This window comes from Mirounga leonina, unplaced genomic scaffold (genome assembly GCF_011800145.1).
Source record: "Mirounga leonina isolate KUSES-001 unplaced genomic scaffold, KU_Mleo_1.0 Mir_171, whole genome shotgun sequence".
NCBI lineage: Eukaryota > Metazoa > Chordata > Mammalia > Carnivora > Phocidae > Mirounga > Mirounga leonina.
Window position 1 is genome coordinate 13,841,047 of NW_023270436.1, and position 15,209 is coordinate 13,856,255.

A 15,209-nucleotide genomic window follows, 5' to 3' on the forward strand; every position below is an offset into this window, starting at 1 on the left:
ATGGAGAGTATGGGAGTGGGAGGGGAAGAGCTTCAAGCCAGAGCAGAAATGTGGGGGCAGGAACAAGCTTGGTGGGGTCAGGCGTCAGAGGTTAAAGGCTGACGAGGCTGAGGTAAAGAGAACAAAGTGATAAAGACACGAGGAAGGGGAGGAAGGCACGGACAGGGCCCCGGCAACGGGGGCAAGGAGTCTGTATTTGATTGTGGAGGCACCGGGAGGCCACGGGAGGCTCGGGACAGCTGTGACAGGTCAGACTGATGCTTGGGAAGCCCTGAGTTGGGGAATCTGCTGATGCCAAATGAGAATGGAACCAAGAAGTGTGTGCACTCATTGCTGTTTGAAACAGCTTGGTTCCACCCTGGAAGCTTCCAGAAAGAAATTTTTCCTTTCTGCCTCTCCCGCCTACGAGTCTTCTCTAACAAGCCCAGCTGGAAGGGGGATGTGCAGATGTGAAGAAGCCTGTTCGCCCTCACGGGCAGCACTCTGATTCGGGGGCAAGTAGTTTCTCGAAACCTCTGGACCCCGCCCGAACCAGGAGGGGGCAGGCAAAGCCTCCTGGGACCTCGGTCATCTCCTGCCTCCCCCTGGTGTTTTCCTCTCCAGGATCCCTTGTTGCCTGTCTTCTGCAGTTGTGGAAAAGCCTTCCTTCATCTCTGGCCAAAGGGTGGGAGATGGAACGCTTGCCCTTCCAGGAAGCATTTCAAAGGGCAGCCCTGGGGATGGGGCCACAGCCACTGCTCATGCAGAAAAGCCCAGAGAACTATCTTTCATGCTAAGACACTTAACCCTTTGCATGGAGGCTCGTACGTCAAGAACTAGCACCGCATGTCCAGGATCTGCTAATTGAGTTGGCAGGATTAGCCTAGCGCTGAAATCACACAGACCCTGGAGGGGCGGGGAAGAGGGATCGAGATGAGGCTTTCGCACGAGGCAGACACACCATGCCCCACTTACAAAGAATCGTTTTTCCAGCAGGAAACACACAGGATTCCAGTCAAATTAGACTTTTCCTTTCACTGCCCATAGAAGAGCAAACTAGGGCCACACACTGGAAAGATCGACCACCTGCTTCCGAATCTGATCCCACCCCCCGCCGCCCCCCGCAGGCTTCCCTCCTCCACCTGAGGTTCTGATTTGGTCTGTGCTGGGAATGTGGGTTTTTGGCAAGTGCATGCCGGCACTCCAGAACCACCCTAGGAGGAGGACATATTCTACTTCCCAAATGAGAGATGTCTAGAAGCTTAGATCTCCCAGAATTCCAGCATTCTCCCCTCCCCTCCAAAAGAGAAATGGGGTCAGGAGCGTATGGAGAAGGAATCTGGGTTCAAAGCCTGACACCACCTCTTCCTGGCCATGACAACCTGGGGAAGTCGCTGACCCACTCTGAGCTACAGTTTCTTCATCTGTAAAATGGGGGCAAAGACAGTACCTGTATTTTATAGAGAAACAGAGTATCTGTCGTTGCATTGTTGCAGAGAAAACTAATCATGTGAGGTGAACAGGGTGCCTAGGACAATCACTTGAAATAGCAGCTACTTTCATTTTTATTAGGGTAGGTTGTTATTGTTGCGAGTTTGTACAGTAGCTTTCCCCTCAAGCCCCTAAGACCCTTCCTCTTGCTGAATTGTGGGCTGGCTGCCATGCCTGGTGCTTTGAAACACCCATGGGTGGGAGCTGGCTGGGGACTATTCCAGTCTCTTCTCCCTTGGGTGGGACAACTCAGAGGTGCGCAGACATGGGACTGGACCTCAGCTGCCCAGAACCCTTACTTGCCCTACGAGACACCCAGTACTGGCTGCCTTCCCTTTCCTGTCCTGCTCCCCTCCTCCCCTGATGGTGTGGCCTGGATCACCTTGCAAATAAACCACTTGCCCTTGAATCCTTGTTTTGAGGTCTTTAGAAAGAGGCAAGCCTAGCCAGGACACCATGATGGTTAAAGGAGTTTTGAAACCCAACATGGCCTGTCCCAAAGCTCTCACACCAAGCCCTCTGCTCCTTGTCCCTTGTGTGTCCTCAGCACACAGCCCTTAATGAATTTGGTTCTCCAGATGCTCCGTTCCACCCAGAGGAAAGGGAGGGGTGGGGTGGACGCAGCTGACTGCCCAGGACGAAGCTCCCCATCAAACGTGGCCGGGAGGAGCTCCGTGTATTAGCATGGTAACTCTGAACAACACCAGGCACCAGGAAAAGGTCAGATGTGGTTCCAGAAGTGGTGAGAAGCCTGGGCTTCTGAGTAAAGCCAACCTGAGCCTGAATCGCAGTTCTGCCCTTCCCACACCAAGGGGACCTCCGTCTGCCTTGCTGAGTGCCAGATTCCTCATCGGCAAAACTGTGATGAGGTTCTAACGAGAAAAAGCCTGAGTGGGGTCCACTGAGGCAGCAAATAGGTCAATGTTTCTCTAGACAGGACTAAAACACACTAGAGTGGACACAGAGGATGCCATGCGAACCTCCTAAACTTTTTTTTTTAACTTTCAGAGCCAATAGGATAAGCTTCAGTTCTCGAGAAAAGTTGCTTACATGGAATATCTCGTTCCCCAGAGGAGCTGCTAGCTAAATGAGACATCCTGTCCATCTGAAAATTAAATATGTGAATTTAGCTTGAGGGCAAGATCTGGGTCTTCCTCATCTTTATAGCTCCCGTTCCTTGTGCCCCTTTCAATGCCTGGTCTGCTGGCTGGTTTGCAAAAATGCTGAATAAACACTACAGACAGGGAGGGACAGAAAAGGACAGACAAAGGAAGGAAGGGCAGTGGGAAAGCCATCCCACACCACTGGTGTATGGGGGTGAATGGCCTCTATCAAAAGGCTTCTTGAAATGATTCCTGCATTGTTACAAATGGTATCCCCTGCCGTTTATGAAATGCAGGTGTGTCCCTGTCTGCATCCCTTCTCGCTGCCCTCCCTCGCTCCCTCCCGCAACGTGAGGGCAGGACAGGGTTTGGCCAGAAGCACATCAGACTTGCATGGACCTTGCCCGGGGAACTGTGGGGGACAAATATGACCCCTTTAGGAGCAGCTTTGTTGTTTCCTTAATGGACTTGTCATGTGCCCCAGCAGCCCTGTGGGGCAGATGTGAGCCCAGAGCCCTGGGATCAGAATGCTAGTCTTCCCTGAAGAGGCGGGCAAGACTCCTGCTGGTGAACACAGTCCCCCATCCATTTCAAATGGTTCATTGAGCTACTGTAATCAATTTACGAGAAGTTGGCTGCAAGCAGCCCAACTCCCCAAGCCCACCTTTCTCTTGTCCACACCAGCTTGCTTGGCAATCCATCTGAGCAGGGCACAGCCTTTCCTTCCCAAGGGCCAATGGTGTGTTTTAAAAACCCAGCCCCCCCGGGCGCCTGGGTGGCTCAGTTGGTTAAGCGACTGCCTTCGGCTCAGGTCATGATCCTGGAGTCCCAGGATTGAGTCCCACATCGGGCTCCCTGCTCGGCAGGGAGTCTGCTTCTCCCTCTGACCCTCCCCCCTCTCATGTGCTCTCTCCTCTCATCCTCTCTCTCAAATAAATAAATAAAATCTTTTAAAATAATAATAATAATAAAGAAAGAAATAAATAAAAACCCAGCCCCCAACATCTGATGGAGAGAACGTTAAAGAAACACCAACTTTGGGCCAGGTGCTCTTGCATAACGTGTTTGCTCTGAACAACAGTACCATGAAAGGTGGATACCATCACGCCCATTTCAAAGTCAGGAAGACTGAGGCTCAGTAAGCGGCCCAGTCAGACAGACAGTAAAGGGCAGAGTGGGAATCATTCATTCATTCACACACCCAAAACATGATTGCCTTCCCCCTGCTGTGTGAGGTCCTGGCTGTGTGTCATAAGACAGGGCAAGAATTCTTTCTTCAATCATCTCTCTTGCAAATATTTAGCATGGAGCTCGCCATCCAGGTATGTGAACCCATCTCTTAACTATTTTAAGCATGAACATCTCTCTACTCATCCCAGTGTCTCAGAGCTGCCTCCTAAAAGGATCCCCCGGTGGACCGGAACTGGGTTCTCGGGGCCTTGGGTTGGCAAGAACCACTTTCCCTCCTGAAGTTCCTTTGGAGATCTATGCCACCAACAAATGTTTACTGAGCACTTTCTATGTGCCAAGTACGTATGTGCTAACTCTGGAGGTACAAAGAGTGAACAGCATAGACACAGCCCTACCCTCAACCAGTTTAAAGTCCCGGTCAGAGAGATAGACAGGTACGTAGCCCAATACAACATAGTTATGTTATATGGAATGACGGTAGAGGACAGGGTGTGGTGCTTTGGACCTGAGGGAAGTCCAGGAGGGCTTCCTGTAGGAAGTGGCAACTGAACTGAGCCTGAAGGATAAATGGGAGCTAGCCGAAGTGCGCAAAAGAGATCCAGGCAGGAGCAATAAAAGGCAGTTCAAAGATGTGTTGATTAGTGGGCAGGAGGCCTGCCGCAGGGGTAGACAGCTCAATGAAGCTGGAGCTCTGGGTGTGAGGAGGGAGATCATGAGAGGGCTGGAAGGACAGATGAGCAAGGGATGGTGCTGTGTATCATCGTGAGCCTGGATTTGCCCTGAGAGCAAGAGAGAACCAAGGAAGGATTTTAAACAGGGAGGTGAAGGCTAGATCAGCATTTTGGAAAGCCTCCCCTCTGGCAGCAGATAGCTACAATTCAAGAGCATCCCTCACTCATTATCTCTCTGACTTCCTGCCTCTGTTTTCTTTTTCCCAGGTCACGGCATTAAGTGCTCCTCAAGGCTTCTCGCAAAATCACTAAACCAAATCATTGCCCCCTTTACCGTGGGGCTTGTTTCATTGAATACCCCAACTGAGCAGTTTTGTCTCATCTTGGTTCCCCTGTGGTCTCTCATTTGAGCTGATGCTTCTAGAAATGCCCCCATATGCTCTCAGTGGAGGATATCAAAACACTTCTTCCCCTCCCTGCTGACAACTCAGTGAGGCTGAGCTCTTTGGCCTACGACTGGGTTAGAAAAAAAAAACCCCAACAACAGAAACGAACAAAGTTGGTGGGGAGTGTTAACATATAAATCATACTGCAAGCTCCAGCAAAATAATGAACAATATTTAGGAAAACCCAGCACTTCTCTTTGTAAGAGAATACAGCGCAGGAAAGCTGTGCATTTATTAGCTGTTGGAGATGTCCCCCTTCGCATCCTGCAACTTTCCCCAAGAGAGGACAAAGTGACCACAGAGTTTTCTTGGCTCCCAGGACTTGGAGGTGCTCATCAAAACACAAAGACCAGTTGGCCATCTTTCAGCTCAAGAAATCGGGGACAGGACAGCAGGCTGGGAAAGGAGGAGGAAAAGATGATCAGCTCTGGTCCAGGGTCAGGTTGAGAACAGATGTTCATCTTCCATTCTGCCTCTTTGATTCAAGGAGAAGCTGAGTGGGGGCTACCCTTTGTGGCTGGCCTACTACGTGACTGGCCCTTTGCAAAGTGATTAAGAGTCTGGGATCTTGAATCAGAGATACTGGTGGTTCGATGAGCAGATCTACTTACTGGGAGAATTTCCGTTTCATCATCTATAAAATGGGGATGAACAGACCCTACCTTCCATGGTTGTTGCAAGAGTTACATGAGATCATGCATGAAAAGTGTTTAGCAAAATGTCCAGCACTTAGTAAGCCCTTAATACATGATATCATCGGCACCATCATCATCACATTCAATGCCCACCTTGGCATCCAGTAGAATTATAACCCTCCTTCCCCTAACAACTGTAACTGGACCCAAAGTTTTGCATATAATAGGTAAAAACTCATATAAGGGACCACAAATTCCCATTATGATTGTTGCAAAAACAGAAATGTTTCTATTAATGGAAAAGTAAGTTCAGGCTTTAAGCTGGTGATCTCTGAAATGCATGCTCATAATTATATCCTGCCAATATCCTGTGTGTTGTACAAATTCCTGAAGCGTCCAGGAACTTTGCTGCAGCTGTGACATCAGTGCTGATCATCTCCCCAGTTTTTCCAGGGTGGGGAAAATTAGCGCAGCCAGTTGCTCAAACCAACCATGGCTTATTTCGCACTTCTAGCTAGCGCATCACCTGTGGCTGGAGTCACTGTACAAAGCCAGGACATTTTCAGATAAAACATTGTGTTTTGAAGCAGAAACACAGGTTAGGAGAACATACGGGGCAAGAAAGGAACCAAGAAGCGCAGAAAAGCCAAGTTAAAAAAGATCCAGTAACAGAGCAAAACTGGATAGAGGAGTGCACGGCTCATTTAAATGAAAATTAACAAAGTGACAGCTTACAGAAAAAGAAGTAAGTGCAAGCATGCCCAGCCAGGCTACTGAAGGTAGGAGGAAGGATGTACATAAAGGGCTTCCAAACACTGGAATAAAGTGGAAATCCTGTGCTGCTTATCTCAGTTTTCCCAGCTCTCTCTTTACCTTTCCAAGGAAATACTTATGGGTCTCACCCCTACTGAAGTGGGCAGTGACCTAGATTGGAACATATGAAATGTTTCTACTTGCAGAGATCTGCCCCGACCTACCTGGGTCGCCTGGGACATGGGACTTTCAGTGCTAACCCCCAGAAAGTCCCAGGCACACTGAGATGTTTGATCACTTTGTTGACTATTTCAGTAATGGCATTCTAACGCTGACCCTCTAGAACTGAATAATGTCTACCTCAGTCCCACTGGTGGGCAGTGACTGATTCGTTATATATACCAGCTGTTCTCCACCAAGGGCAACTTTGCTCCCCCTGGGAAGATCTGGCAATGTCTGGGGACACTTTTGGTTGTCACAACTGGGATGGGGTGTGTGTCCGTGTGTGTGTGTTGGGGGTGCTCCTGGCATCTGGTGGGGGGAGCCAGCCATGCTGCTCAGCATCCTGCAACGCCCAGGACAGCCACCCAGACAAAGAATTATTGGGACCCAAATTTCAACAGTGCCGAGGTTGAGAAATGTTGATATAAATGCTTGAACATGTCCCCTAAGAAGCAGGATGGTTCAGAAAATCCCAAAAGACAAATGGGGAAGAAGCGCTACAGAAAAAGAGAGAATGTGCTAAATTTTCCGGAACTTTGACCACGTATTAACCCAGGGAGGTGATTTAGCAAGTAGTAGGTTTCTCTTCCTACTTTGCATTAATAGAAAATCAGTTTCTACAACTAAAAAATGCTAACGATTTATTGAAAGATTCTGATTTGAGGGAATCCCCAAGCCATAATGTGATCCGTGCACTCACATGTCTTATCACATCACACGAATGGTTCAGCCTCATTTTATCTCAGAGAGGTTTAGAAACTTCCCCAGAATCACATAGCTGGGAAGTGGCCGAGCCAGGACCCGAACTCAGCTCTCTCTGGCTTCAGGGTGTGCATCCTGCTGTCATTTTATGGTAAAACAACCAAGTTGGGTTCCCTTGATGCAGATCTTGAGATGGATGTTCTCGTGAGCAATATATGGAGGGAGTTCTCCAAGAGAGACTGATTCCATTGTAGGGGGAGCTGGATAGGAAATGGGGGAGAAGCTAAGCAAAGATGCAGTTTCAAGTGACTCTAGTCTCAGCCTGATCCTTCTGGGGCTCTAGACTGTGAATTGGACCACAAAGGGTGTCTGCCCTGAGGCAAGCAAGCTGGCCTTCTGTAACACCTGCCCCAGCGAGTGCCCGGCTCTGAGCCAGGGGGGGAGGGGGAGGCTTCCTCCCAGGCACCTCGGGGTGAGGCGGCTGCAATCCCCCAAGAGCAAACCTCCAGGGGAGGTCTCATGTTTGAGCTGTTAGCAGCGGCGCCCACAGCCGCTGGTAAACGAGGTCACTGGGAATATGAGCAGGACATCCAGACATACATGGATGGGGGAAGGTGGTGCTCTGTGGTCACTAGCTTCATCATCCTGTCTTCAAAGTAGGGGAGTGAGTACTCCTCCCTGGTCTTCGAGAAAAATGAGTCTTAGCAGCTGCAAGGCATTCTGACACCCAAGCCCCTCCCGTCTCAGGCTGTAAGAGCAGGTGACTCGGAGAACGTCAGAACCCCTGGCTTCTGCCTCCCACTTGACTGCCAGAAGGAAAGGCCACCCTGACACCAGCATTGTCCTCCCCAAGGCCTTGCCCTTGGAAACCGACACCCTCCAGCAAGATGACAGCTCCAGCGCCCAGGGAATGGGGCTGGAGGGGGAGCGAGCGGTCCCTACTTCCCAGGCCCGGAACCACAGGGAGCAGCGCCCATGAGTCAGAGCGGCAGGGCCTGGTACTGCAGCTGCAGGGCAGACTGGGCGTTCTCGGGACCCCGCGCCCTGCCCAGTACGCGCAACTGCGCAGTATGCTCAAGTCCGTCTAAGCCCTGATCCAAGCTTTGCCCGTGCCGTGTCCTCACCCAGAACACCTTTCCCCCTGCTCCACTTAGCTAATTCCCACTCCTCCCTCAAGACTTCAAAGGCTACCAGGAGGGCCTCCCCTGATGTGCATGATGTATCCCCCCAGCCAGCCCGGTGTAGCCTGGGCACCTCTCCCTGCAGTAATAATTAACCTACCTGGTTCACCTCCCCCTTCTAGATCCATGTTCCTCACTTAACACTTCAGTGCAAATCTGAATCCTCTGGGAGGCTTATTAAAAATGGAGGTTTCGAGGCCCTATCCCCTGCGTCTGGGCCTGGGAGTCTTGGGAGAGGCTCAGACAATTTTAAGCAACCCAACCATGTCTCTGGTTTAAGCTGACCCTAATCAGAACCATAGCACACTCTAAAAACAGATTGGGGTAGGGGGGCTAAAACACACACAAGAGACAAACAATTCAAATGCTTCTCCACTGGCAGTTTTGGAAGATGTCCCCTCCTTTCCACACGCAGTCCCTGCAGTTAAAAAACAAAAAAACAAAAAAAACCCCTTGGTTCAAACTTGTTTCCAAGAGCACAAGCCACCCAAATTCACCACCGTGCACTTTCCTGCAAGAAATGCAGATAGGGGTGGACAGGTTTCCTAGGACCCAGACCTCAGCTCTGCAGAAACCTGTGGAAAGACCCCGAAAAGGAGGAAAGATGCAGATAATGCATGACCAAGAGCTGGGAAACCCATCAGCATCTTCCTGCAGCTGAATCCACAGTCATTAGACAATACGTGGATTGTGCTGACATCCAACCACTTAGAACGAAACTCCATTCCGTGCTCATGAACCTATTAGATGAAAAGTCCTCAATTTAGATAACTGCAAATTGCTTTCTGAGCATAATTTCCTATTAGTTCGCTAATCTCTCTATTCAGAATGCCAACAAGACAGCTGATGATAATTCCGGAGGAAGTGGCCATTAAGCTGAAGGAGGAGGAAAGGGGGTTAGACGTTCGCAAGTATCCTGGCTTCCTGGGTGGGGGGGTACCCCAAAATTAATCCATAAAGTTAGTAACAGTATTAGCTTTAGTGTATGATGTTCTCATAATGCATCAGGTACTGGGCTGAGCATTTTACCTTACTTACCTCACTTAGGGTTTTTTTGTTTGTTTCTGTTTGTGGGTTTTGTTTTTTTTTTTAACAATCTAGTGAGGTAGATATTATTTTCCTCTTTCAACAGAAGAAGAAATGGGGCTCAGAAGTAGTCACACCCAGCTGTTAGTAGCAGAGTCAGGGTTCAAATGCAGGTGTGTGTCTGACCTACAACCCCGGGTTCCAATCATGCCTTATCCTTTTGGCTTATCACACAAATATTTACTGGATGAATGTACTGGAGAGATGATGATGAATAAGACTCAAGTTTACAGAATGAGGCCAAGAAATGAAATAACACAAAAGCTTACAAAATAGTTAGCAAAAATGACCAGTCTGTAAAAACCAAAAAAAAAAAAAAAAAAAAAAAAAAACCCAACAAAAAAACAAAAACAAAAAAACCCTAAACCAAAAAAATAAAAAAAACCAACAACAACAACAAACAAAAAAACCCAACAAAACCCCCAAAAACAAACCTCATATACTGAAACATCAGGCTGGAAAATAAAGTTTGATTTTGTTAAACTACTACTTCTTTGTAGAGTAGTGCTTCTCAAAATGTGGTCCCAGGACCAGCAGCATCAGCATCACCTGGGAACTCCAAATTCTAGGGCTCCACCCAAGACCTGCTGCATCAGAGACTCTGGGCCATGCCCAGGAATCTGTGTTTTAACAAACTCTCCAGGGGATTCTGATGCATACTCGAGTTTGAGACTCCTGATATAGACAAAGAAAATCCTCTCTAAAAGGAATTTGGAGATCACTCAGAGAAGTGCTTCTCAAACCTTAATGTGTACAAGAATCACCAGGACAATCTTAAAATGCAGATTCTGATACAGCAGGTCTGGGCAGAGTCTGAGAGTCTGCATTTCTAGCCAGCTTGCAGGTGATGCTGATGCTGCTGGTCCAGGGACCACATGTGGAGTCGCATGGGTCCAATCCAATCCTTTTCACCCAAGGAGTTTCTGGCGATAACAGAACCAGCAATGCTTTAGGTTTCAAAAAAAAAAAAAAAAAGTCATCGTCTTCAGAGCAGATTCAAACCTATGCCTCTGGGATGATTCAGAACCACAAGAAATGACCTGTATCATGGCACTTCCTCTCTTCAGTGCTTTGTTCTCCTTCGCACTTAGCATCCTCTGAACAGAGAGATGATCTATTTCACTGGTTTGTTTATTGTCCCTCCCCTCCCCTAGCATGTAAGTTCCATGAAGGCAGGAGTCTTGTGTGTTTTAGTCACTGTGATTTCCCTTCTGTCTAGAACTGCGCCTGGCCCATAGTAGGTTCTCAATAAACAGCTGAGCAAATGAACAGTTGTTTTTTTTTTTCTAAAAAGCTGCTTCCGGGCGCCTGGGTGGCTCAGTCGTTAAGCGTCTGCCTTCAGCTCGGGTCATGATCCTGGAGTCCTGGGATCGAGTCCCGCATCGGGCTCCCTGCTCGGCAGGGAGTCTGCTTCTCCCTCTGACCCTCCCCCCTCTCATGTGTTCTCTCTCATTCTCTCTCTCTCAAATAAATAAATAAAATCTTAAAAAAAAAAAAACTGGAAGCATGCTGGATCTTCATAGCAACTATAGACTCTGCTGAGTCTATAGTTCTTCCGTTCTGGAAGCTTCTCTAAGAGCTGAGCAAATTGGTGAGATCAACAGTGCAATCCAACCATGGCCTGAATTCTGCTTCTTACACACCAGGAGCCATTTCTGCACAAGGTGGAGTGAGGATGGATGTTCTTTGACAGAACATGGTCACCTGGGGTGAGAACATTTCATTGGCTCCTTCCCACAGGCCTATGGAGGGGGCCAGCATCACACCCACTTTGCAGATTGGAAAACGGAGCCCCGAGATGACTGACAAGTCGCTGGCTCAAGCTCATACAGAGAATGCAGTGGAGCTGGGACTCACACTCAGTTCTGGCTGCTTCCAAAGCCTGTGCTTCTCCCCCAGGACTCCATCCCTCCCCCAACCCCTGGCAGGATCTGAGTCTTTGTTCATTACTTCTAGAACAGAGAGCAAGAGCAAAGGCCGCCTCAGAGTTCCGCCTCTAGGGCTGAAAATTAAAACGGCTCAGGAAGTGTTCAGCCTCACTGACTCCTGGCTGCGTCCCTGTCACCTAATTACCTGACTTCAAAGCCTCTGCTGGGCAGGTGTGAGGATGTGAGAGCTGCCTCTTCCCCTCAGAACATGGTGTGACTACACCCGGGTGAGACAGGCCCCAGAGCAGCTGGTGTGTGGGGAATATCAGACAGCCTTCACGTGGACCCGAGGGTCCGGCCTCGAGCCTCTCGGAGTCAGAAAGCCAGGGGTCACCATCCCGAGGGCTCACCTGAGAGCCAGGGTCTAGGGAAGACCAAGATGGGGATGCAGGCCTCCAAATGGTAATGCTGGGTCATTTCTTCCCACGGCCCCTCATGCCTGGGAGCTTATGGCCTCTTAGGGTTGGAACTCATTAATCCTCCCCAACTCCAGGAGGGAAGGGAGCTCAGCCTTACCTCTGTTACTCAGGTGAGACACCCAGGCGGGGGGGGGGGGGGTAGTGAGCGCTCACCACCGCTGCTGTCCCCTCCCACCAAGGGGCAGGGATGCAGGGGGGCCAGAAGGAGCCCAAAGGGGAGTTGCCCGCCTGGGCTGGACAAGGAAAGAGGGATTCCTACATTCTTTTTAAGAATGGTTCCTATGAAGCAGACAGAGCTACTTCCATGTGTCACTCTGAGATACAGTTAAATGTTATTGACAATCTTATAGGAATCGGGCCAGAGAGGTATTTCACACACGTTTATGGAAGGAGCAAGGGAGGCCAGGCAGAAAGGCATTTGAGACCTCTGACAGAGGACAGAACTCTGAGCCTGGCGCCATGCTGTGTCCTTGAGTGCTGATTCATTGGATGCTAATCACCACATCAGCCAGGTATGATGATTATTCCTTTCATGCAGATTAAAAACAAAAAACAATGAGGAACAGAAATGTGAGGCGACTTGCCCAAGGTCACACAGCTAGAACGGACCAGAGCCAGGATTTGAACCCATCTTAGTCTGACTCCAGAGTCCATGTTGGACATCACATTTTTTCTCCTACTTCCCCGCCTTTTGCCGGCCATGAACTGGCATGGGTACGTGTGAGTGGGGGAGCTTTGCGTGGCCGAGCCTTCCTAACCAGAGCTGGAGACCAACATGATGCCACAGAGGGGAGAGGAGTTCGGGGTCAGGGCTGTGTGACCTCAGGCAGGGGGCTTATCCTGGCCGAGACTCAGCTTTCACGCCTGTAAAATGGGGAGAATCAGAATAACTCCCTCGGAGGAGAAAAAAATAAAGGAAGAAAAGACTTTACAAATTCTAACTCAGGAATTGGCAAACCACAGCTGAGGAGCCAAAGCCAGCCCACAGCGTATTTTTGTAAATAAGGTGTTATTGGAATAAATAAATGTGTCACACCCGTTTTTTGGCATATTGTCTCTTCAGCCACGTGGTAGCGCTGAGTAGTTGTAACAGAGACCCTCGGGTCCACAGAGCCTAAAGTATTTACTATCTGGTCAACTAGACAAAAGGTGTGCCAACCCCTAATCTTAGATGCTACGAATATGCAAATATCACTGGGCCTCCGCAGACAGCGTGCTACATTTCCCACACCATCCATCAGCTCTGGTTCTTACTCCGAATTGCTCCCCTTGGCCCCTTGCCCAGAGGCAGAGGTTCACTTAAGACACGGTTCTGAAACATGGAGCAAGCGATCCTCCCAAGAACCAAGAAACCAAACTTCTGTAAGCTCTTTCAAAGCCCAGCATGGTTCTCATGGACATCAGGCACCAGGAAAACATTTCTGAATGCAGCCACTTACTTGCAATTTTTACACTTGAGGCCAAAAAGCATTCCTTTCCCACAGACGGTGCACGTCTGAGACATCCAGTACTTGGTGGAAAACCTGTGGAAAAGAGACAGAAAACGTTCAAGGGCAAGGTGGTGGTGACAGGGCTATCTCTAGAAGGATGAGCCGCTTAAAGGGTAAGCACACAGGCCCTGGATTCTAGTCTTGCTTCTTCCAAGATGTGTGGCTTCATCAAGTTGTTCAGACCACTGGAGCCTCAGTCTCCCTATCTGCAGGTTGGGGATGATAACCAACGTCACAGGTTGCTGGGAGGACCCAACAGGCCATGCTCGTCAAGGGCCTCACACTGCCTGGCACATAGTAAGGGCTCACTCAACTGGGTTGTGACTTTATTATTACCTGGACATCCGTGACAGTCCTTCATTAATTCAACAAGTCCTGCCTGGTGGCCGGCTATATGCCAAATTCAGTTCTGGGACAGAGCGATGGATGAGGCTAGAACTGTCCTCAGAGAACCACAAAGCAAGGCGGAGCCTCCCATGAGTCCAGCAGACCCAGGCCCCCCTCACTGCCCATCACATCATCTGGGGAGCTTTGATGGGGGCCTCCCCCTCCCCTCAGAAGAGCTGAGGCCTCAAACTTGAGAAGCAGAGTCCCCAGAGTGAAAGCCCTTGCAGACAGTAAGCTCATCTTCCTCCCCCGTCACCACCGCTTGCTGCAAACGCAAGGCAGTTTGGACAGCTCGGATAGCTAGGAAGCAGGAACCAGCAGGAACAGAGGTGCATTACGTTAACTTCCCCGGGGCTCCCGCTGCTGCTGGGGTGCTTTCTTCCCCCAAGAGATACCACGAGGCAGTGGGGCTGGCCCCAGAAAAGTATTGAAGGTTGCCGGGTCAGAGTTAATTTTCATTTTCAATTTTTGCTACCTTCTGCAGGAGTTGTATCTAATCTCCACTGCCTCTGAGTGTCAAAATGAAAATCAGAAGTGATTATGTAACTTGGTGCTTGAGAATTTTGAGGGCAAGGTTGCATCCCTCTGCTGTACCAACGTGCTTGATTTGGGTCAGTCACCCTCCAAGTGGGACCAGCCGCAGCCCAAAGCCTGCATATTGAAGCAAATAGCAATATTCGGAACAGAGACTCTTGCAACTAAGGAAACTCCCTCTCCAGTTCTGGACTAGGGGGGTGGTTCAGTCTTTTTCTGCCCCTTCCACGGGGCCAGCAAGTTTGGCAAGGCCTACTTTGTGCCATTTGGCAGCTCTTGGGAATGAACAGAATAGGCTCGTGGTTCCCCACCCCCCCTCCAGCCAGTAGTGTGGGGACAGAGGGCAGGCAGCATGTGCCTTGTAGCCTAGAGTTCTCTTTTCCTTTCCAGTCCTCTCCCATCTCTGGGATCAGCTCTCTCTCCTCCTGAGCTCTGGCTGAGGTGACTCTGAGGACAGTGGATGGAATGGGATTTTAATTTCATTTCTTCACCAAGGCTGGGGTGAGTCTAGGTCTCCTCCGCCTGGCATGGAGCCCGGGGAGAAACGTAGCGTGAGACAAAAGAGTAACAGGGCATCCCAAGTCCCGGCTCCTCTAAGAAGACATTCCTGATGCCCAAGACCACCATCCTTCCTTTGGGAATCAGTATTTCAATATGAGGTACCATCAGATCTAACACCAGGTTGCTAGAGCCGCGGGATGAGGCTGAGCCAGAAGGCAAGGTTGAGCTAGGGGCAGGGTCAATCCAGGGATGAAGCCGACCAGGGGTGTGGCCAATACAGGATGGAGCTAAGCAGGGGTGTAGCCAACCCACGGTGGAGCTGAGCCAGATATGGGGTCAATCCAGAGGTGGAGCTGAGTCAGGAGTATGGCCAATCCAGGAGCGGAGCTGAGCCAGAGGCAGGACAAATTCAAGGGTGGAGCTGAGCTAGGGGTGTGGCCAATCCAGAGGCGGAGTTGAGCCAGGGGTGTGGCCAATTCGGAGGTGGAGC

At 49.8% G+C, this 15,209-nt stretch overlaps 1 protein-coding gene across 1 annotated transcript in view; it reads right to left on the reverse strand.

Annotated features, from left to right (window-relative positions):
- KSR2 (kinase suppressor of ras 2) overlaps nt 1–15,209 on the reverse strand; it is a 400,598-nt gene that overhangs the window by 86,414 nt on the left and 298,975 nt on the right. The window contains exon 7 of the mRNA XM_035017093.1: nt 13,247–13,330. Coding sequence (XP_034872984.1) covers nt 13,247–13,330 — 84 coding nt within the window. The remainder of the gene's footprint in view (nt 1–13,246; nt 13,331–15,209) is intronic.